At 36.6% G+C, this 24,056-nt stretch overlaps 1 protein-coding gene across 1 annotated transcript in view; it reads left to right on the forward strand.

The window, feature by feature from the left end:
* Positions 1-24,056, forward strand: part of LOC122794924 (probable ATP-dependent RNA helicase DDX60) — a 3,096,781-nt gene that overhangs the window by 2,171,970 nt on the left and 900,755 nt on the right. Inside the window, exon 28 of the mRNA XM_044063517.1 lies at positions 11,323-11,434. Within this exon, the coding sequence (XP_043919452.1) occupies positions 11,323-11,434 (112 nt within the window). The remainder of the gene's footprint in view (positions 1-11,322; positions 11,435-24,056) is intronic.

The following is a 24,056-nucleotide window of genomic DNA, read 5'->3' on the forward strand; positions in this document are numbered from 1 at the left end:
TATCTAATTCACAAATGTTTTCAAAAAGCTGCAGTGAGGAATGAATGGGAGGGGGGGGGTTAAAGGTACTGAATAACTTAATGGGATCCATGATTGACCTGCAATCCATAAATAAAACATTCAGATTCAATTTTCTAGTATACAACTTCAAATCCAATAATGCTGTTTCAATATTGGTGCTTTTATCAGGAACATAAGTCAATCCTCTAGTAAAAATATCACAGTCTGTACTGTCAATAGGTACACTAGAATAATTGAAAACTTTAAAGTCACCATCTTGATTTAAAGAAGTGGACAAACCAGGGGGAGCCATATCAACATCAGTAGACACAGCTAGTACCTTGTGCAGGCACCCCTCCTGTTGCCCCTCTGGTTGAATGCATACACCCTGACCCATGTTGGCATAATGGGGGCCCTGTGGGTTGTTCTCTCTGTAATTCCACTTCCTCAGTCGTTCTGACTGTTTCAGTGGTGGAAATTCTTCCTCCCCTAATAAAGTCTCAGTGGGGACCATATCCTCTCTAGGTTGTGCATGGTCACCCCAACCTTGGGATTTCGGGGGTGCAGCGTATGCAACATTTCTTTCATATTCATATTTGTCACACTCAATTTTATTTAATTTCCTGTTTTTAATGGTGTTTACTTGTTGCTCAATGCTTTTAAAAATACACACATATTCAAAGTTATTAGCAGAGTGTCCAGTATTAGAAGTCAATAGTACATCAAGTTCTATAGCTTTCTGTGTTAAACTTTGTATAGTTTTGTCATTATGCCTTATAACCAGTTCCATGTATTCAAACCCGAGCTGGTCAAATAAATGCAACAATTCTTTATGGAATGCAGAGTTACTAATCAAGCCTGTAGGAAACTGCCACAGGTTGAGGGCCTTAGGCACAATCTTTAGTTTAAGGCATTCTTTAAAGTAAAAGTTATCAAGTTGCAATTTTTTATTTTTAAAAGTAACTTATCAAACTTCTCCAGATTGTCATTATAAGAAGTAGCACTTACATTTCTTTGGAAAAACAGGCTTGTAGTAGCAGAAAGCCAGGTGTTGAAATGTGGAGCTTCAGAATGCATGGTAAATCCTTCGTTTGTGGTTTGTGGTTTGTGGTCGTCTGCCTTCATTTCCATGTCCATTGAAATCAGAATTAGTGTTAAAAGCACTTCTAGTCCTATCTTCACTTCCCCTGAGTGAAACAGGCTCCGAATTGGTCCTCCTCTCATCCGCATCATTGGAAATGGTCTGCTCATTGAACTGAAGTAAACGGCTACCTTCCACCTGTAAGCCAAACACTTCCTGGTTGTTCGGGGGCATGTTTAATCTCTCAAGCCTTTTCAAACATTGACTAAAGTCTTGTAGCAGTAAAGTAAGATCACCGATGGATTTTCCCAGGTCTTGGGAGTATAAAAGTGGTGGTGTGGTATCCAGATCTATGCCTGAAGCCAAAAAAAAAAAAACGACCAAAAAAGCACAAAAGTCCACAAACTGTAGAAAAAGAAAGTCAGCACTCCTGGAACCACACACTTCAGCAACTCAAGTAAATCCTTGTAGCAAATGGCCGCAAAACACTTTGGGAGCTATTAAAACACTTTTTATTAAACCAAAATAACAAATAGATAAGCACTTTTGTCAAGAACCTTTTCGACTTCATCAGATAAGAGCAAATCCAGGAAACACTCAAGTACATCCTGCAAGAGCATTAATTAAGTAACAAACTAATCCCATCAACTGACAAAAAGGACCTCCCTGAACTCATAAATATTCATGAAATGCAATCATAAAAATATTCTTAAAAAGACACTCTTTAAAACCAGCATTTAAATGACATTAACAAGTGCAAAGATGCTGAAAATAAATATAAATACAAATACACACATAATGTATAAAATCTATAAAATGGTGCTTATATAAAAATGAAAGTATATATATAAAAAATGTATAAAAATATATTTTTTTATATTTTTTATTTTTTATATATTTTACCTTTCCATTGCTTTTAGTTTTAACAGGCAAGCAATGGAGAGTGAAACATTTAATCCTGGCCATTGCCCCGTATTTAAGTGGACCTGCCAAATTAATTCTTTCTTTTCCAAAAGCAGCCCCCATGGGCCACCTCTTTTATCCAAGTCAACAGTGTCCACAATGAAAAATTTGGAGTGGTCTGATTTTTTTCTGTGCAGTGTTTACTCAAGGCATTTGTGGATTTCCCAAGTCTGATATCCCTTAAATGCTCATAAATTCTGTTTTTAAATTTCCTCTGTCTTTCCGATATAGAAATATTCACTTGAGTTACACACTGCAAAATATTTTTATACATTTTTTATATATACTTTCATTTTTATATAAACAACATTTTATAGATTATATACATTGTGTGCATTTGTATTTATATTTATTTTCAGCATCTTTGCACTTGTTAATGTCATTTAAAGAGTGTTTTTAAGAATATTTTTATGATTGCATTTCATGAATATTTATGAGTTCAGGGAGGTCCTTTTTAGTCAGTGTGATGGAATTGGTTTATTACTTAATTAATGCTCTTGCAGGATGTATTTGAGTGTTTCCTGGATGTGTTCTTATCTGATGAAGTTGAGAAGGTTCTTGACAAAAGCACTTATCTATTTGTTATTTTGGTTTAATAAAAAGTGTTTTTACAGCTCCCAAAGTGTTTTGCGGCCATTTACTACAAGGATTTATTTGAGTTGCTGAAGTGTGTGGTTCCAGAAGTGCTGACTTTGTTTTTCTACAGTTTGTGGACTTTTGTGCTTTTTTTGGTCATTTTTTTGGCTTCATGCACAGATCTGGATACCACACCACCACCTTTATACTCCCGTGACCTGGGAAAATCCATCAGTAATCTCACTTTACTGCTACAATACTTTAGTCAATGTTTGTAAAGGCTTGAGGGATTAAACACTCCCCTGAACAACCAGGAAGTGCTTGGCTTACAGGTGGAAGGTAACCGTTTACTTCAGTTCAGTGAGCAGGTCAATTCTAGCGATGTGGATGAGAGTTGGACCAATTCGGAGCCTGTTTCGCTCAGGGGAAGTGAAAATGGGACCAAAAGTGCTTTTAACACTAATTCTGATTTAAATGGACATGGAAATGAAGGCAGATGACCACAAACGAAGGATCTAACATGCATTCTAAAGCTCCACATTTCAACACCTGCCTTTCTGCTACTACAAGCCTGTTTTCCCAAAGAAATGTAAGTGTTACTTCTTATAATGACAATCTGGAGAAGTTTGATAAGTTGCTTTTAAAAATAACGAAATTGCAACTTGATAACTTATACTTTAAAGAATGCCTTAAATAAAAGATTGTGCCCAAGGGCCTCCGCCTGTGACGGTTTCCTACAAGCTTGATTACTAACTCTGCATTCCGTAAAGAATTGTTGCATTTATTTGACCAGCACGAGTTTGAATACATGGAACTGGTTATAAGGTATAATGACAAAACTATACAAATTTAACACAGGAAGCTACAGAACTCAATGTACTATTGACTTCTAATACTGGATACTCTGCTAATAACTTTGAATATGTGCGTATTTTTAAAAGCACTGAGTAACAAGTAAACACCATTAAAAATGGGAAATTAAATAAAATTGAGTGTGACAAATCTGAATATGAAAGAAATGCTGCATGCCCTGAACCCCCAAAATCCCAAGGCTGGGGTGACCATGCACAACCTAGAAATGATATGGTCCCCACTGAGACCTTTTTAAGAGAGGAAGATTTTCCGCCACTGAAATGGTCGGAATGACTAAGGGAGTGGAATTACAGAGAGAACAACCCACAGGGCCCCCATTATGCCAACAGGGGCCAGGGGGTATGCATTCAACCAGAGGGGCAACAGGAGGGGTGCCTACACGAGGTACTAGCTGTGTCTGCTGATGTTGATATGGCTCCCCCTGGTTTGTCCATTTCTTTAAATCATGATGGTGACTTTAAAGTTTTCAATTATTGTAGTGTACCTATTGACAGTACAGACTGTGATATTTTTGATAGAGGACTGATTTTGTTCCTGATAAAAGTACCAATATTGAAACAGCATTATTGGATTTGAAGTTATATACTAGAAAATTGAATATGAATGTTTTATTTAAGGATTGTAGGTCAATCATGGATCCGATTAAGTTATCCAGTACCTTTACCCCCCCCCCCCATTCATCCCTCACTACAGCTTTTTGAAAAAATTAGTGAATTAGATATGAGAAATGTTAAAATGTCAAAAAAGCAAAAATGGAATTTGAAACAGGATGAAATGAATAAGTTAAGACAACTGCCTGATAATAAGGACCTCCAGATAATGAAACCGGACAAGGGGTGGGATTGTCATGATGAACATGGTAGACTACAACAATAAAATGGGGTGTTTGCTAGCAGGTAAAGATTGCATGCAGTCTTCGTTTAATGAACTACATGGTGCATATAAGAAAGTGAGAAGTGTTTTACGTGATTTATTCATTGAAGGTAGTCTCTCTCTCTGGATGGATTTAATTTTTTAAGTATAGCACAGCCTAGGATCCCTGCCTTTTTTGGGTTACCCAAGATACATAAAGACTTAGACCAACTACCTATGTGGCCCATAGTTGATGCAAGAGGCTCCATTACCCACCCTATAGCCAAATTCTTGGACATCAGATTGAAGGACTTTATGCAACATGAACCTTTACTATGTAAGAACTTGTGGGACGTTTTGAAAAGGATTAATGTGTTAGAATTTGATGAAACATTCAGCTTTATCTCAATCGATATCAGAGATTTATATACGGTAATACCACATACCACAGGCTTGGAATGGTTTTGTGAATTTTTTGTGGGTAAGGGTCTTCCCCAGCCACTGGTTAACACCTATGAGACTTTATTAGAACTAGTGCTCACAAATAATTTCATTCTATTCAATAATGAACTGTTTTTACAAATTGAAGGTGTGGCAATGGTGTCAGCGTGCGGTGGTTTGTATGCCAACATAATTATGTTGGAATGGGAAAGGAGATTTTTAATAAATACCCCATGGTTTAAGTTCTGTACATTGTATAAACGGTTCTTGGACAATGTCTTTATTTGTTGGAATGGTCTGAGAGAAGAGATCCCCCTACTTTTAGAATATATCAATGGCACAACCAGTTTTTTAAAGTTCACACATGAGGTTAACAGTGAACAAATATCGTATTTGGACATCTTACTGAAGAAGGAGTGTCAGTTGAAGGCCTTTGTAGCACAAAGTCATAAGAAAGCAACCTATTCAAACAGCTTTCTGCATTTTGATAATGCACACCCATTTAAACAAAAAAGAGGCGTAGTAAAGGGCCAATTTGTAAGGGCAGCCCGGATGAATAGTTTGATAACTTCTTAGATGAGTGTGACCATCTGAAAGCTATGTTTTGCAAGAGGGGTTACCCATTATGGCTCCTTAATAATGTCATGATTGAGGTGTTCAACAAAAGAGAAAGAGTTTTTTTAAACCCTTGTTAGGTCACCATGATGTGATACCTGCCCAGGGCATGCCCCCTACTGATGTCTGTTTGGTTAATGGAGTAGGAACTGACTTGACCCAATCCAATGTTGAACAGAATTCAAATTTTAAATGTGCTTTTATTACTACTTTTCACAGTAACAGTAAGGATGTGTTGGATATTTTATTCAAAAATTGGGCTATATTGCTTAATGATAGGGATATCAGAGAATGTGTTGGAAGTAAACTAAATGTTTTTTAAGAGAGGGATGAACCTGAAATGCATTTTAGAGGCTAACAGAAATGTTGTACATGCAGGGTCTATGAAAAAATGTGGTTCCTGTGCTCAGTGTAGTTTTGTGATGGAAGGCCACGAATTCTTGGTGAATGGTTTTAAAATACAGGTGAATAAGAAGGTGTATTGTCATACTGAAAGAGTTGTTTATTGTGCAGTGTGTAACTCATGTGAATGTTTCTATATCGGAAAGACTGAGAGGAAATTTAAAAACAGAATTTATGAGCATTTAAGGGATATCAGACTTGAGAAATCCACAAATGCCTTGAGTAAACACTGCACAGAAAAATCAGACCACTCTTTCAAATTTTTCATTGTGGACACTGTTGGCTTGGATAAAAGTGGTGGCCTATGGGGGCTGCTTTTGGAAAAGAAAGAATTAATTTGGCAGGTCTGCCTAAATGCGGGGCAATGGCCAGGATTAAATGATTCACTCTCCATTGCTCGACTGTTAAAGCTAAAAGCAATAAAAAGGTAAACTATATAAAAAATAAAAAATATAAAAACATATTTTTATACATTTTTATATATACTTTCATTTGTATATAAACACCATTTTATAGCTTTTATACATTATGTGTGCATTTGTATTTATATTTATTTTCAGCATATTTGCACTTGTTAATGTCATTTAAATGCTGGTTTTAAAAAGTGTCTTTTTAAGAATATTTTTACGATTGCATTTTATGAATATTTGTAAGTTCAGGGAGGTCCTTTTTAGTCAGTGTGATGGGATTGGTTTATTACTTAATTAATGCTCTTGCAGGATGTACTTAAGAGTTTTCCTGAATTTGCTCTTATCTGATGAAGTTGAGAAGGTTCTCGACGAAAGCACTTATCTTTTTGTTATTTTGGTTTAATAAAAAGTGTTTTTACAGCTCCCAAAGTGTTTTGTGGCCATTTAGTACAAGGATTTGCTTGAGTTGCTGAAGTGTGTGGCTTCAGGAGTGCTGACTTTGTTTTTCTACAGTTTGTGGACTTTTGTGCTTTTTTGGTAGATTCTGAAGTATGTCGAATAGTAGGAAGTAAACCGTTATTCGTTTATAAGAATAAAACGAATCTGAAAAGAATGTTGTGTTATTCCAAATTTACAAGCAATAGTATACATGATGCAATTGCTTATGGCACCCATCCATGTTTGCACTGTAATTGGTGCAAATGTTTAGATAGTACTGGGGCCTTTATACACCCTGATACAGGGAAGCAACTTGAATTCAGAGTTTTAGCCAAGTGTAACACTTGCCATGTTGTCTATTTAGCTGTCCGACAAGAGTGTAGTTCTTTTTATATAGGTAAGACAGACAGACAGAAGGCTATGTGATCATATCAGGGAACACTTGTATTTTATTAATAATTCTGTACATACGAATGCCTAGGTGAAACATATTGCAAACAATGGCAGTATGCATGAGTGTAGGTTCATGGTCATAGAGGTTATATCTGAGACAAGCGAGGGGGAGATTTCAGAAACAAGGTAGAGACTTGTGAGCTTAATTGGATCATTAGGATGAGGGCCAATAAAGATAAAGGGCTTAATGATAAAATATGCATTAAGGAAGTACTTAAGAACAGACCCCTACCTAAATGAAATAAATTTCTGAATGTACCATATTTTAACTTGTGTTTTTTCTGCTTGCAACGCAGCACTTATCTCGTGGGTTTGCTATCTTCTAGTATACAGTTTTTATATATATATATATATATATATATATATATATATATATATATACTTATCTGGAAGTGCAATAGGAAAGATGTGATCTTATCAATGTTTACATACAGTTTTTATGAAGTGTTTATTCAACACTTTCTGATGCAACATTTTTTTATGCAAGTTCACTTTTAGATTGAGAACTAGTGATGTCATTTGTAAATTGATTAATTGTGTAAGTGTTTTCATTGGCTGACTTATTTATATAGGCTATTGTATTAGTAGAATGTTGTCTGATGAAGCAGTTTTAAGGAACTGTGAAAGCGCTCACACAATAAACATTTTAATGCTTTTTGACTGATTTTTGGATGTATTTGTTCTGCCTTGAGTTGGTTCAGCAATTTTTCTTTGTCTACTGAATTTTTTATAGATAGTTTTTAGGGTTCTTATACACAGACCTGAAAAAGTCTAGAAGGACGAAAATTATCTTTGTTAACAATAGGTTATGGAAATAGAATATGGTTTGCACAATGGATTTTTTGCAAGTAAAATGTATATGTATTATTTTTATATATTTTTAGATTGCCAAATGGTCTAAGGTTTAAATATTTCCAACCATGTAGTATATTGTCTTGGATAAAATCACATACTTAATAATTTGGTTAATAAGAGGTACCACATCATTACTAATTTTATTTAAAGTACATAAGGGTTATATTATTATGACAGCTACTAAGCAGGACAGGACCAGCTCGAATGTCACACTGATGGGGGAAGGGATGTGAATTTGTTAACATGTATACCAATACACTGTGTTTTACAGCACAATAAACCACTCCATACCTGATAAAAAGTATATCTATCTATCTATCTATATATATATATATTTATATATATATATATATAAATATATATATATATATATATATATATAGAGAGTTAGAAAATTTGTGATGAAACTATTATTCTGTTATTTTTGTTTTACTTGGACTGCTTGTCTGTGTGCTTAATAAAAGATTTTTGACTGGAAACACTGTCTATCCTGCTTGTATTACTTTTGAATACTTAGTAATTCTGCATAATATTTCAAAATATATTTTTTATTATTTTTTTAAGTTAGGCCAAGCTTAAGTTCACTACTTCTACTACCATTATCTGATCTTATTAATATACAGTGATATATATATATATATATATATATAGATAGATAGATAGATAGATACGAATTGAAAATCCTCCACACAGAGAAGTTTCAAACACTGTTTTGTTTTTGGACCCACTATACTTGTTTAGTGGGTTGTTTGAGACTTTGGGGATACCAAGGACATTACTTGTTTTGTGGTCTCTGAGATACATACCAGTCTCTCCGACAGAACCTGTTTATATCACAGGCAAGGTTTAAGTCTTTAGAGTGGGAAATTCTGGTGCTGTTTGTTTTGCAGATATGCAGGAGGTCCATCAGATTGGGGTCTGACAATGCCTTGTATGCCAGGCACAGATCTTCTCTCAGAAGCCTGTAGGAGGCAGAATACTGGGATAGGGCCTTGAGGTGGTCTGCAAAGGACATGTTACTTATGCCCTGTATTCTTTTAATGAGGAACCTGTGTGGATATTCCAACTGTTGGCTTTTCCTGATTAGGTACATACCAAAGGGGTATTGTAGTCAATGATAGGGCTGATGAATGCCTTATACAGTAGAACAATGGCTTCCTTGAACCTAGATGCCATACCTTTGTTTATAAGTTGCACAACATAGAATGATTTCCTCACTACCGTAGACACATGGTGATCAAGGGCTAGATTACTATGTGAGTCCCCAAGTCCCTGACTACTGTGTCAACTCTTAAGGGTGTGTTGTCAATATGATAGTTACTAGGGTGGATGACTTCCCGAAGGATACTGTTATGCATTTCTTGGCATTTAGTTTTAGTCCATGGCTGTCATGCCAGTTTTTTGTCTGTGTCATCCCTTGGCAACAGTAGAGAACACTGGCCTGTACCAGTGTTTTTCCGTAGCTCTCAGAACATTATGGCAGTTGCATAGCATCTTGAAGTCACTGCATATTATCTCTGTCACAACTGTCAACCTCTTTGCTCAGTAAATAGGAACAAAGCTAAAAATAATGGGCAGAAAACTCATCATTGTTACTCATACCTCTCAGGTGTACCTCATTATGGGGAATGTTCTTTATTTTGAGTCTTAAAAAGTCCATGTTCTTCACTGTTCCACATTTGAATGGCATGTTACACAGTCATTTTTAAGAATTTTCCTAATTAATGTCATGGACAGCCAAGAGGGATGTTGAGCAGTAATGGAAAGAATTTTACTTTTACCATATTTAGTGGCAGTAAAAGTTTCAAGTGATAATGGAGAACACTGGACTTTGCGTAACCACATCACTCTTTATTCTAGATTTGCACTTATGGGTGATCCAGTGTTCTCCATTATCACTTCAGCCATTCCTGGAGAACAATAACTGTAAAAAAAATCATACCTATTCTTCACTGTATAACAAATTGAAACTATATCATTGTTAACATAACTATTTTTGGGATATTTTTGTAATACTTTTGTTATATTGTTACTTATATCTGGAGCTTTTCTCCTTTGGTATCCACTGAAAATGGGCCCCTGGCTGAGTTGGACTAACCCAGTTAACAAATGACAATAAATAAATAAAATAAATACATTTGTGAGGGTGGGCAATTCAGTGACAGCTCCTAATTTGCAGTCACCTGCAAATTTAGTCAGCCAGAGGCCATTGACATTGGCCTTGACTTCAGAGAAGTAAATGCCAAAAAGGAGCTGTCCCCTTTTCTCTAACAGTACCGCTTTTCAGACAAAGTATGTCAGAAGGTACCTGTTAGGCCTTTTTTTCAGTTGTCCAGTCACAAACATAAGAGAGTCAGATTAATCTTTTTCCTTAGGTATCCAGTTGCCCAAGTATCCTCTAAATTGGTCCTTGGGCTTAGCTGGACTGTCCAGTTAGTCAATGTCAGTATGTAAATAAGTACAGTTAAAGTGAAAATTACAAATAGTCACATGAATACAGAAATCCTCTGTTTAAGCACTGTTAGAATCATAAAATTGAGAGGACATTAGCTGTCATTTGGGACCCGAACCCAAGACCTCGAGAATACTTTGCTGGTGTCATTGCTACTGAGCCAACGGCAGCCTCTGGGAAGATAAGTATTAATTTTCCCTTAACAGCCTTATTCTTTCAGCTGTGAGCCCCCACCCCCACCCCCCAGCATGGTTATTAAGGTCAAATTACAAACAGAGATGCACACACACACACACACACACACACACACACACACACACACACACACACACACACACACACACACGCACACACACATGCACACACGCACACACGCATACACACACACACACACACACACACACACACACACACACACACACACACACGCACAAAAACCGAAAACCCCCATGAACAACTATCACCATCCACGAAATACACTAAGTAAGTAATGAAGGAAGGAATGGCAGTAGATTAATAGCTCGCTCTTCCATATCATACACACAAACACACACCCATGAATACTTTGAGTCATCAATCCACTTTCCACATGTCTTTGGGATGGAGGAGTAACCAAAGTATTAAGAGAAAACTCACACGTACACTGGAAGAACATATAGCCTCTATGCAAAGAATTATTGCTGTAAGTTGACAAAGCTTCTCACTGCATCATTGTTTTCATTTGTTTAGTTACTGAAATAATCACCAGGTATTGCAGTTTACAACTCATATAATCTGAGTACTTTTGTAAATCTCAAAATGAATTTTGAACTTCTAATAGAAGAGTATTGTTTTTGTGTTGATAAGATGCTTTTGTGAGAATCATGCCTGTGCTACAGTGGTAATGCTTGTGCTAAACGTCTTTTTTTCAGGTATGTAATGCTTGCTCTCAAAGTTCTGAAAGGCATTGGTTATCATCATGCATCCATGAATCCCAAACAAAGACAGGCAGTGGAGACACTATTCAGGATGGGATTTCTTCAAGTATGTTAACTGGTGATAATTTTCTAATATAGATCAGTAATACTTATAATGAAATTTATATTTTATTAATCTCAATAAAATTCAGTGTGATAAATAATTATTTAAGTAAAAAATTATGCTGGGGTGTGGATTGTGGAATATTTACCTATCAGTGCTGCTGTTAGATCACAAGGGGGGAAACCAAAGTGTTTGAAAAAGAAGTGAGTAAATACTACAGATACATACCTTCAGCAATGATTATTGCAATTATACATTAGAGTGTAATTTCTGGCCTATTTTTTTAAACAATATGTAGGCATAACCTGCAGCATGGCACTTTTTTTAGGAAACGGTGCCTCTATAATCTGAGTTCGTTTTCTATATGTTATTTAGTCAGAATATTTTTAATACGTTTAAGTCTTTACTAGTTTTTATTTTGTGAATGTTTTTACGTTTTGATATTAGTTGTGTGATTCTACACTTTGATTTTAAACAGCTGATTATTTTGGTACTCAATGAACCTGTTAGGGTTGGCACACGTTAAGGTGGGGCAGGGCAGAGCCCTAAATATGTATCCACTGTGCTGTACTGCTTTGATGTGATGCATCTTTGATTTCTTCTTTCACTGGCTCAATTAAAGAGCCAATAAGAGAGAGAATTCCAGAGATTATTGCAGTAAACATGGATGAGTAGCATACAAGCACTCTAGTACTGTATGTACTTTTGAAAAAATGACATTGTGCAGTGGTTCATAGATTCACAGGTATTTACTAGGGTAATGACCACAATGGCCTTTTTAAGCCTAGCCATGCATCCCAAATCTCTGACAAGTTTTGGTACCCTTGATAAGTGACACACAGGAAACAGCCCCAATACTAAATAGACGCACCGTATAAAAACAAGAAAAGTAGTATAATAGCAAAATACGGTGGTCTAACCACGTTGTATGTAGCAAGTCAATAGCATTCAAATAACACACCTGCAGCGTTTCTAAATGTTCAATATGCAGCTGGCCAACGATCAGTTGAAGAAAAACTCGCACAGTGTATCCAAGATATAAAAAACTCTTTTAATCCATAGGAAAATGTAAGCGCTTTCGTGTAGGTTCACCTACGCTTCCTCAGACATAAAAAACACTCTAAAACTATCCCACTTTTAAATGCAAACAGGCGGGAAAATGTGCAATTTAATTGAATAATCATTCGATCAGTTATATAAAAGTTAAAGAGACAACTGCAATAGCAGAAACAACCTTCTAAACATCAGTCTGACAGTGCAGTCCCTACTCATACTCATAGTGCTGATAAAACATAGTAGCAAACCATTAAACCCAAGCATTAATCCCAAGCATTAATAAAGCCAAAAAATGGCTTCTTATTCTAAACATAAAAACATGTACACTAAACTAGAAAGAACATCAATAATAAAATTGCGTTCAGGATCCCTAAATGTTCCTAGTTCAATCTTTTCTTGCATAATGGTTGGCAAAAATTATACGCAAATGCATGACTTAAAAACTCTTTTTCATATAATAAAAACCTCTTAAAGCAAGGTCGCTAGTCACGTTCTGTTAAACCAGCTTATATTCAGCAACAACGCTCATCATCATAAACAAAATAAGCATAGTGTCATTACTTATTATTAAAATATCTAGTGTGCGATCTCAATAACCAACCTCAATCAAACTTACTATCTCATGATCTTGATGATGAAACTACGTGCCCGAACATATAAAACTAAACACATTGCTGTAAAGTAGACATAAACATAAATAAAGTCAAGCCATGAAAACGTAGTTTCACAGAGACACGTCAGTGCACGAGCTTACGTGCTACATTTGAATCTGTCCATCCAAACGACACGCCCATAGCAGTGACGTTACAGTAAAATTTAAAATATGGCAAGGAGTTCCAGAGCAGCATCTGCATATACCTGGTGCTTAATCGGATACCTCCCATCTAACAAATTACAATATACTAAATAAGACAAGCTCTGTCCACATGTATAAAAAACATAATACAATATAATATGATGAAGCCGTCAGGTGTGTTATTTGAATGCTTTTGACTTGCTACATACAACGTGGTTAGACCACCGTATTTTGCTATTATACCCTTGATAAGTGTAAGCAGGGGCTTGAGAGATGAAACATTTACACGCAGGGGCCTGGGAGATGAACCGTTTACAGGTTACCTGTGTCCATTAGAGACATAGGTGCTGAGCCAGGGATGAATTTCCTACTTTCCATCCAATTGTCCAAGTTACACTTGAATTGCGTTAATGAGGAACTCTGCTTCACATGGATAAGGAGCCTGTTACAGAAACAGGGTAGTCTTTGGATACATACATGTTTCCTCCAGCAGGTCCTGTTTATATAACAGGCAAAGTTAAGTCTTTAGAAGCACTAATTCTGGTGCTGTTTGTTTTGCTGATATGAAGGAAGTTCATCAGAGTGCGGTGTGACAGTGCCCTGTTTGCCAGGCATAGATCTCCCCTCCACAGCCTGTAGAAGACAGAATACAGGGATAGGGCCTTGATGCGGTCTGCATAAGACATTTTACATACTCCCTAAAATTCTTTTAGTGAGGAACTTCTGGGGATATTCCAATTATTGAATATGCCTAGTTAGATACATACCAAAAGGGGCATTGTACTCAATAGGTCTGCTGAATGCTGAATACAGTGGAACAATGACTTCTTGGACCTAAATGCCATACCTTTGTTTATAAGTTGCACAGCATGGAATGATTGCCTCACTGCTGTAGATATGTGATGCTCAAAGGCTAGATTACTGTCTATGTGTGTCCCCAAGTTCCTGACTACTGGGTCATCTCTAAGGGGTGTGAATTAAATGTGGTAGTTGCCAGGGGTGGATGACTTTCTGAAGGATACTATTATGCATTTTTTTGTATTTAGTTTCAGTCCATGGCTCTGACACCAGTTTCTAGTCTGTGTCAGGCCTTCCTGAAGAACATTTGTGTCTGTGTGGGATTCAGTGATAGCTCCTCATTTGCAATAATCTGCAAATTTTGTCAGACCATTGACATTGGCCTTGACTTCAGAGAAGTAAATGCCAAAAAGGAATGGTCCAAGGACTGATCCCTGAGGGACCACACTTGTGACTGGCCTCTTTGTAAAGATACTCTCCTCAGTTTTAACTTCCTGGGTCCTGTGTGTGAACCAGTTGGCTATCCACCGGGTGACAAATGGGTTTGTACTTAATCTCTTGAGTTTGTCAACAATGCCCAAGCAGGGTATTTTGTCATATGCCTTGGCCATGTCAAGGTAGGCAGTGTGAACCATTTTTGCCTTTATCCATTGCTTTGATGACCTTCTCAAATAAGTTCACCAGGTTTGTAGGCATGATCTGCCCTTGATGACACCAAACTGGGTTGGATCCAGTGGCTGGAGGTTTACTATATCATTACTGATCATTTCCATGATCATTTTTTTTCCATATATTTGCATACATGACTAGTGAAACTTATAGGTCTGTAGTTTCCGGGGTCTATAGATGGCCCACCTTTGTGCAGAGGGATGACTGTTGCTGTTCTCCATTTTTGAGGCACATATCCTGTTTGGAGGCTACATTTAAATAGCAATTCCAGAGGTCCTGATAGGTCATGTTTCATGCTATTTTGAAGGCATCATGGGATATTGTCTGGGTCCATTGTTGCAGTGTTCTTAGCCTTTGAGAGAGCATTAAGGACCTGTTCCCTAGCAATATTAAGGTTTGTATATTTGATGGTATTTCCTGAAGGGAGGTTGAAGGGGGGGGGGTAAAGTTGGAGCTGAATTTGGCAGCCAGTAGGTTTGCTATATCTTCTGGCTCAGTATAAGTGGCTCCATTTACAATGTGCTCTGCACACAATTGTGTATTGTCTTTTAAGTTGTGGATATAGCTAAAGAATGCCTTGTGGTTGTCCTTTGCCTGGGAGGCCAAATTTACCTCACATTTGGCTTTGGTATACTTTATCTGTCCGCTAAGTTGTTTGTTTAGTTTGATGAGAGTTTTTTTATCCTGCTGGGTGTTGCACCTCCTATTTTTTCCCATGATTTTCTTCTTTCTGTTCTTAGGTTCATAGGTGTGCACTAGGCTAATACCCCTGGAGCCTTTACAAGCCTAGCCCTTAGGATTACCCTAGCATCATGCCACCTGACCTTAGTTCCCAGTGCCACTGTTGAGTAGAGCCACTGTAGTGATCCCCTGGGTGAATTTTCTACTTCCCATCCACTCATCAGGTTTCTCTTGAAGAGGGCCAGTAAGGTGCTCTGCTTGACATGTATGGGAAGTCTGTTCCAATGGGCAGTCTCTGGGTTATGAAACTGTCCCTCCAGTATGTTCTGTTGATTGTGGTAATGAGGTTGAAGTCTCTGGAGTGTGTGGTGCGGAGGGATTCGGATTTCTGTAGATGTAGCATTTCTAACAAAGCTGGGTCAGACATGGCTTTCTAAGTCAAGCAGAGATCGCCTCTAATAGGCAATATGGGACAGGGAATAGTTGAAGTTTTTTGAGTCTGTCCATATAGGACAAGTGTTTAAGGCCTAGGATCCTCAATGTGAGGTACTTTTGTGGCCTCTCCAGCTGTTGCAGGTGTCCAGCGAGGTACATGCCAAATGGAGCATTGTACTCGATGATTGGCCTAATGAGGGAAGAGTAGAGTGAGACAGTGACCTCCTTCTTCCTGGATGCAAAACCCTTTTTAATGAGATGTGCCACATAGAAGGACTTTCTGATCACAGTGGCAATGTGGTGGTCAAAAGAAAGGTTGCTGTCAACCTATGTTCCCAGATCTCTTATAATGCCTTCTGTGTTCAGTGGACTACCATTGACATGGTAATTCAAGTAAACCAGGTTTTTCCCAAGGGGGATGACAACACATTTTTTGGCATTGAGCTTAAGTCCATGGTTCTGACACCAGTCGGTCTCAGTGAGGCCTTTCTGTAGGATGTCAACATCACTTGGGGAGTTAATAATAGCTCCCAACTTGCAATCATCTGCAAACTTTGTCAGCCAGAGTCCCTTTGTGTTGTCCTGGACTTCAGAGAAGTAGATACCAAACAGGAGAGGACGCAGGACTGAACCCTGTGGGACTCCACTTATGACTGGTCTGCAGTCTGACTTGGAGTAAACTACTTTCACACTGTGGGTTCTATCTGTGAGCCAGTTTGCAACCCACCTAGTGATATAGGGGTTGATGCCTAGCTTAGTGAGTTTTTCTATAATTCCTGAGTGGGGAATGGTATCAAAGGTCTTAGCCAGATCAAGGTAGGCTGTATGAACCACCTTGGCTTCATCCACAGCTCTGGTGACTGACTGAAAGAAGTTGACCAAGTTGAGCAGACATGATCTACCCTTCCCAAAACCAAACTGTGTGGGATCCAGAGTTTGGAGATTTCATATATCCTTGTTTTTTAGGTCCACGATGATGCATTCCATAGCTTTGCATATCGGACTCATCAAGCTAATGGCTGATAGTTTCCCAGGGTCTGTAGTCGCTCCTCCTTTGTGGAGAGGGATGACTGTAGCAGTGTGCCATTTCATAGGGACAAAGCCTGAGGTGAGGCTGTAATTGAACAGGGCACACATGTGAGGCATCAATTCACTCTGTAGTTCATGTAGAACACAGCCAGGGATATTGTCAGGTCCCATAGAAGCTGTATTATTGGCCTTGGACAGTGCTGTTTTAACCTGTGCAGCAGTAATACTGGGTGCCTGGCAATCTGCTGGTATTGTGATTGGTCCTTTGGGGGGGGGGGTGAAGTTGGCACTGAATTTGTCGGCCAGTATATTGGCAATATCTGTTGGCTCGGTATAGGAGGTACCATTGTGCAGTTGCTCAGAGGAAATCTGGTTGTGACTCATTATATGTGAACTCAGAACCCCTAATTACAGTCTTATATTTGATTCCTAAAGTTGATTTGTGCTACAGACTAATGCATGCATACTTGTAATGCATGCATACTTGCTTTTACAGTTAGGATATGCATGCTCAATTTGCTACAACTGTATAAAAAATCCAAAAATCTATCTCTAGCTTTTAAAGCTACAATAATAATAATAATAATAATAATAATTCTGTTGTGTTGCATACATACCACTTGTTTCCCTCAGTATCTCCATTCAAGAAGCATGAGCACATCTATTTAACTCAATGTCAGCATTAGCTGGTGAAAGAACAAAAAAGAATAGAAGAGCATTGTGCATACCAGTCTTGCCTATATTTATCTTTCTGAGTATTACAAATGCTCTGTTATTGTCATACTTCATAGCTGTGGGATGTCCGCAGTCTCAAATTCAGTCATCCAAAGATTGAGAGTATCCCTATTGTGCCTGTGTAGGTCATTAAAATAGTAGTTGAAATGAAGAAGAGCAATCTATGATATAAACACTACAAAATGTTTGTTAGCACACTTGAAATATTTTTACATCGGTCTTGATTTGAACTATCACTCCAATGAACCTTCAGAACACAGAAAGGGTGCTTTATCCCTCTTTGCCACACAATCAGCTTTGCAGCATGAAACTGAAATCATTCTACATACAGTCAACTAGTACATCATCCACAGTCCTAAGAAATCACATAGTTATTTGTACATGTATACATTTCAGATGTAGTACACCGAGTGATCGCACAACCATTTATGACTGTTATTTGCAGAAATGCAGCTCTGTTTTACCTCTCTGTGTTTGTTGTTTAGTTTTGTCTTATCTGACCAGTAATCTGAGACATGCAGTCTGTAAGACATTCTATATCCTTGTCCTTAAAATGTGTGAGGATATTAAATGGCAATAATATACAGTTGTCAACAAATGAAGGGAAAGTTAGATGTTAATGAACAGAACCTGTGAATTGTGTGCTGCTTACTTACATTTCCAACCTTGATAAAATTATTTCTCTGCACTTTTTAAGTCATACCTGACACACCCACTGGAGGTAGGGCAGTCTGCTTTGCTGTTGTGTTTTCCTTCTCCCTACCAGTAATCATTCACAGTCACAGTCCTTTAGCAACAAACACTGCGGGAGTGCCTGCATCATGTTTACATGTACTACATGGAGCCGAGCAATTAGGATTCAGCAGTTCTAATGAGTTCACCCAACATTTGTATCTTTACCATGCTAACAGCCCTGAATCTATACAATAAAAAGGCAAACATGTAGCTAGGGAACCTGAAGGTGAGGAGACTTGTTTATGTGAAGAACACAGAAGAGGCTGTAACTTTGGGATATATATATGCATAGAAGACTACTGAACATGAGAAGGCATGCTTGCATTTTTCAGTTATATACTGCAGATGCTAAATTGTAATTTAAAAAAAAATCTGTTTCATAGTTTTATGAATATATTAATTAGCAATTGTTACTGTTATCTGTATGCATTACTTAGAAGTATACTGATGACATGGACATGTTTTTCAGGGCATTTTGCAAGTATACATGATTGGCAATGACTTAAATTGGAATATTCTGTGTTAAATCTGTACACATGTTTCAGGGACAGTTCATTTGATAGCACTTTTAGAATTTCACTGATGGTTTGTTAGCAATATGTGTCATTTGCCTGTTCTTTTGAGGGAGGGGGAGTAAAGCTACATCTCTGCTGGCAGCGTAGAGAGATAAAAAATGAACTTGCCACAATTAAAAGATGAATATTTTATTTCAACCGACAATACACAGGAAACCACATAAACTCTTTGTATTCCACCTTGCGTTTTCATCATACATTCATTGGACTTCATCAGATGCCATGTCTAAATTCTTTAATTGTATATATACTGCCTTTAAAAACATTGAACCAATAAAATTCCTTCATTTTATCCAAATGGACAAATGAACATACATTTAGGCTCATGAATATTAATCATATATTCTTCAGTTTCCACTCATAAATTTTATCGTTATTAAAATCCATCAATTAAACTCTTTATTAAATATAAATCATGTAAGTTCTTCTCAATAAATACTTCACATTAATTATCATACCAAAATAAAACCTTTATAAATTTAAAATATTTATAAAATATAAAAGAATCGATGTTTTTTAAGGGAATGTTTATTTATTAATTTTAAAACCTACGTTTTCTTAGGAAACAGTGCCATCTTCTGCCATACAAAAATATTACATGTATTTTGTCTTTCTTCACAATTTGGCTGACCTTAATTTTAAAAGTGGTAATATGGACAAATAGTCGTTTAGCCCTGGGGTTTTACCTGATTCCAAAGTTACTTACCACCATAATTCCTTATATTCTATTTTCTCTTCCCATGGGCCACCCCTAATGTCATTTTTAATTTGTTCCAGAACCAAAAAGAAGAATTTATAACCTTCACACACTTTAAGAATGTTTGAATAGTGCATTAGTTTCTTTTCCCTTAGATATATCATAAATATGTTTGTATATTCTTCTCTTTAAGGTTCTCTCTGTTTTGCCCACATAGAAGGAATTACATTTGTGACAAATAGCAAAGTATACCAACCCCTTGGACTCCCAGTTATAATGCCCTTTACTTGTTATCCATCTTTTTCTACTTTCTAAAAAGACCTCACCCTTGTTTGTAATGTATTCACATTGATTTCACCGTCCACATTTGTAGGTGCCTAGTTTCTTTCCATTTTCTCTACCCACATTTCTTTTGTTGTCTTTATTGTTATTTTCTAAAATATCCTTTATACTACTTGAGTTTTTATAAACCACTTTAGATGTTACCCTAGGTATACCCTCCAAATCTGTGAAAGAGATAAATCTATTCCATTATTTCTGAAAAATTACTTTTGTGTTGTAATTTATTGCGTTGTATTCCAGAACAAGTGCCTGTTGGTAATCAACAGCGTTATTCATATCCTTATTTTCAAGTTCATTATTTTCATTAGTTTTTGTAACCCCCTTAATTGGCTTGAATTTGTTGACCCTACCATTTTCCACCTTAGACCTAATATTTTTAACAAAATCCTTAGGGTACCCCCTTTCCAGGAACATCTTTTCCAACAAATTACACTCATTAACAAAGTCACTATCCATACTGGTCATGCGGGACCCCCTAACAAATTGTCCTTTCACTATATTCCTCTTACAATGTGCAGGATGTGCACTACTATAGTGAAGGATGGAATTACAAAAAGTAGCTTTCCTATGGATCCTAGTTTCTAATGTATTATTTACTTTGTATATCTCTAGGTCCAGGTAAGGTAGCATTTCATACGACTTTTTGTAAGTGAATTTGAGGAAATCTGTGGTCTTACCAATATATTCCATGAATTCTTCAAATTTCTGACTACTCCCTCTCCAAAAAATAACTATATCGTCTAAGAATCTACGATATAGGGTCCAACAAGAACTAAAGTTTGAATTCAGGACATATGTTTCCTCCCACTTAGCCAAAACTAGATTTGCAAAGGTAGGAGCACAGGCCGCACCCATGGCCACCCCTTGAATTTGTCGAAAAAATTCCCCATTAAACACCAGGAAATTATTTTTTAGGACCATTTCCATAAATCCTGTGCTTTCTATCTTTTCTCTGTGGGTTAAAGATTTATCCTGGAAAACAATGTCCTCAAACATTTTCATTCCTGTCACATAAGGTATGGAGGAGAATAGGTCAACTATGTGTATAGTAACAAACAATAAATTCTCAGTATATAAATCTGAAGTAATTTCTCTTATTAAATCCCAAGAATCCTTAGGTATAACTTTATTGTTGACCCAAATATGCTTTGATTTAGTATCTACATATTTTGCTAGAGGCAACGTTTTCGAACCATCAGCCGATACTATCGGTCTAAGTGGGGGGGTCCTCAGCATTTTTATGGATCTTGGGGATTCCAAAAATAATAGGGAATTTTGGTTTTTCAACCTTCAGATATATAAACTTTTTTTGTCACTAGTGCCCTCATGGAGCATATCTTCTAGTTCCATATCTATCCTATTGTAGGACAGATTGACCTCATTCTTGGAAACACAGGTGTATTTAATTTCATCCCTAAGTATCTGGTTCATTTTCCCCTCATACTGTATAATATCCATAATTACAATCCCCCCACCCTTATCTGGTTTCATTATTCTGACATTGAAGTTGGATTTCAATTCATCCAAGATTTCATTTTCTTCCTTACTGAGGTTAATTTTATATCTAATTTTGCTTTGTGAGTCCCTGATTTCTTTTTCCAAAATCTCTTCCAAATTTTTTAGTTGTAAATGCATTGGGGGGTTAAAAATAGTTTTCCTTACTAAGGCTTGATTATTATTAATTGTATTTTTTTATATTATTTTTTGAAAATAACATTTCTAAATTTATTTTCCTTAAAAACAATTTAATATCCAATAATGTTCTTGTGAGGTCTCCTTTAACATAAGGGATGAATTTGAGTCCTTTGCCCAAAAGGTTGAAGTGTTCCTTAACAAGAGGGACATTGCTACAATTGTAAATCGAAAAACCATTATAGGTATTTCTGAATCCTACAACTTCCACTTCCTGATCAGAATTTTCCTCAATTGGGACAGGGGTATGTATATCTAATATCTCCCCCTCCCTCTTCTCCCGCCCCCCTCACTTGAACATTTTCTTTGTATTGTCCTTGCTTATTAGGGAATCTGTTTTCCCTAGTTAGTGGGGGAAATTCTGAGTTGTAGTCATATTCATCCCATCCACCCAAAACCTGCTCATTGTTCTGGTCATTATCTTTCTCCTGTCCTTTAGGTCCATAAATCTTCCTATTCTTGTATGGTGGTTTGGGGTAACTAACATTCTTCTCATATTCTTGCATGTCCCTCTTTAATTTTTTCATTTTTCTATTCATTAATTCATCACATTTCCCATCAATTTCACATCTTACTTTGAAATATTTTTCTTTTTCTTCCTTAATCCCAAAAATAAGGTCTTCCTTCATATACATGTCAGGTTCATCAATTTCTTTTTGCAGTGCTTCCTGTGTTCTACCATTCTTCTTAATAATTAATTTTAAAACATCAAGACCACATTTATTAAATACTTCTAATAATTCTTTGTGAAAAACTGAGCCCATCTGTACATTATTAGGCTATTTATATACCCTTAAACCTTTTGGAACAATGTTCCTATTAATGCATTCTGTAAGATATGCGTTTTCAATACACAATGTTCTATATTTATACATTAGTTTTGAAATCTTGTCCACCTTTTTACAATAAGACTCAGAATTATACGGCCCCTGAGGACCTCCATCTTCCACTTTAAAACAATAATTTACTTTTAGCCATTCAGTTGTCTCTTTTAGCCTTTTATTAGAAACAGTACCTGAATTTGCTTGACCCAAGGTCAGCGATTTCATGTTAACTTTGTTAATATTATCTCCTGTAATCGATTCCATAGGGCTTTTATGTCCAAAAATCCTTGGTGTAACTTCAGGATTAAATGTTCCACCATTCGGTTCCTCCAGGTCACCAGCATCAGAATTTCCGCCAATAAGCTCCCTTTTCCTCTTATTTTTATGTACTAAAAACCCTTCTGTTTCACTTCCTGCTACTTGGGACGCATTAATGTTCATCCCCACCAATGATTTGCAAAGCGGCATAAGAATAATAAACTCGGTAAGCTGTCCAATCAGCTTATGCAATTGACCTAGTTCGTCAAACCCCTTGTTGTTCATCGGGGAATCTCTCTCCATAGCCAGTCCGCTGAAAAGCTACTGTAAATATAGTGATCGGAAGCACTCCAAAATAACCAAAAACCAAAGAACAAGAGTCCTGGCAGCGTAGAGAGATAAAAAGCGAGCTTGCCACAATTAAAAGATGAATATTTTATTCCAACCGACAATACACAGGAAACCACATAAACGCTTTGTATTCCACCTTGCGTTTTCGTCACACATTCATTGGACTTCATCAGATGCCATGTCTAAATTCTTTAATTGTATATATGCTGCCTTTAAAAACATTGAACCAGTAAAATTCCTTCATTTTATCCAAATGGACAAATGAACATACATTTAGGCTCATGAATATTAATCATATAGTCTTCAGTTTCCACTCATAAATGTTATTGTTATTAAAATCCATCAATTAAACTCTTTATTAAATATAAATCATGTAAGTTCTTCTCAATAAATACTTCACATTAATTATCATACCAAAATAAAACCTTTATAAATTTAAAATATTTATAAAATATAAGAGAATCGATGTTTTTTAAGGGAATGTTTATTTATTCGTTTTAAAAGCTACGTTTTCTTAGGAAACAGTGCCATCTTCTGCCATACAGAAATATTACATGTATTTTGTCTTTCTTCACAATTTGGCTGACCTTAATTTTAAAAGTGGTAATATGGACAAATAGTCGTTTAGCCCTGGGGTTTTACCTGATTCCAAAGTAACTTGCCACCATAATTCCTTATATTCTATTTCATCTTTCCATGGGCCACCCCTAATGTCATTTTTAATTTGTTCCAGAACCAAAAAGAAGAATTTATAACCTTCACACACTTTAGAATGTTTGAATAGTGCATTAGTTTCTTTTCCCTTAGATATATCATAAATATATTTGTATATTCTTCTCTTTAAGGTTCTCTCTGTTTTGCCCACATAGAAGGAATTACATTTGTGACAAGTAGCAAGGTATACCAACCCCTTGGACTCACAATTATAATGCCCTTTACTTGTTATCCATCT

This window comes from Protopterus annectens, chromosome 2.part1 (genome assembly GCF_019279795.1).
Source record: "Protopterus annectens isolate FY-2018-M chromosome 2.part1, PAN1.0, whole genome shotgun sequence".
Lineage (NCBI taxonomy): Eukaryota > Metazoa > Chordata > Ceratodontiformes > Protopteridae > Protopterus > Protopterus annectens.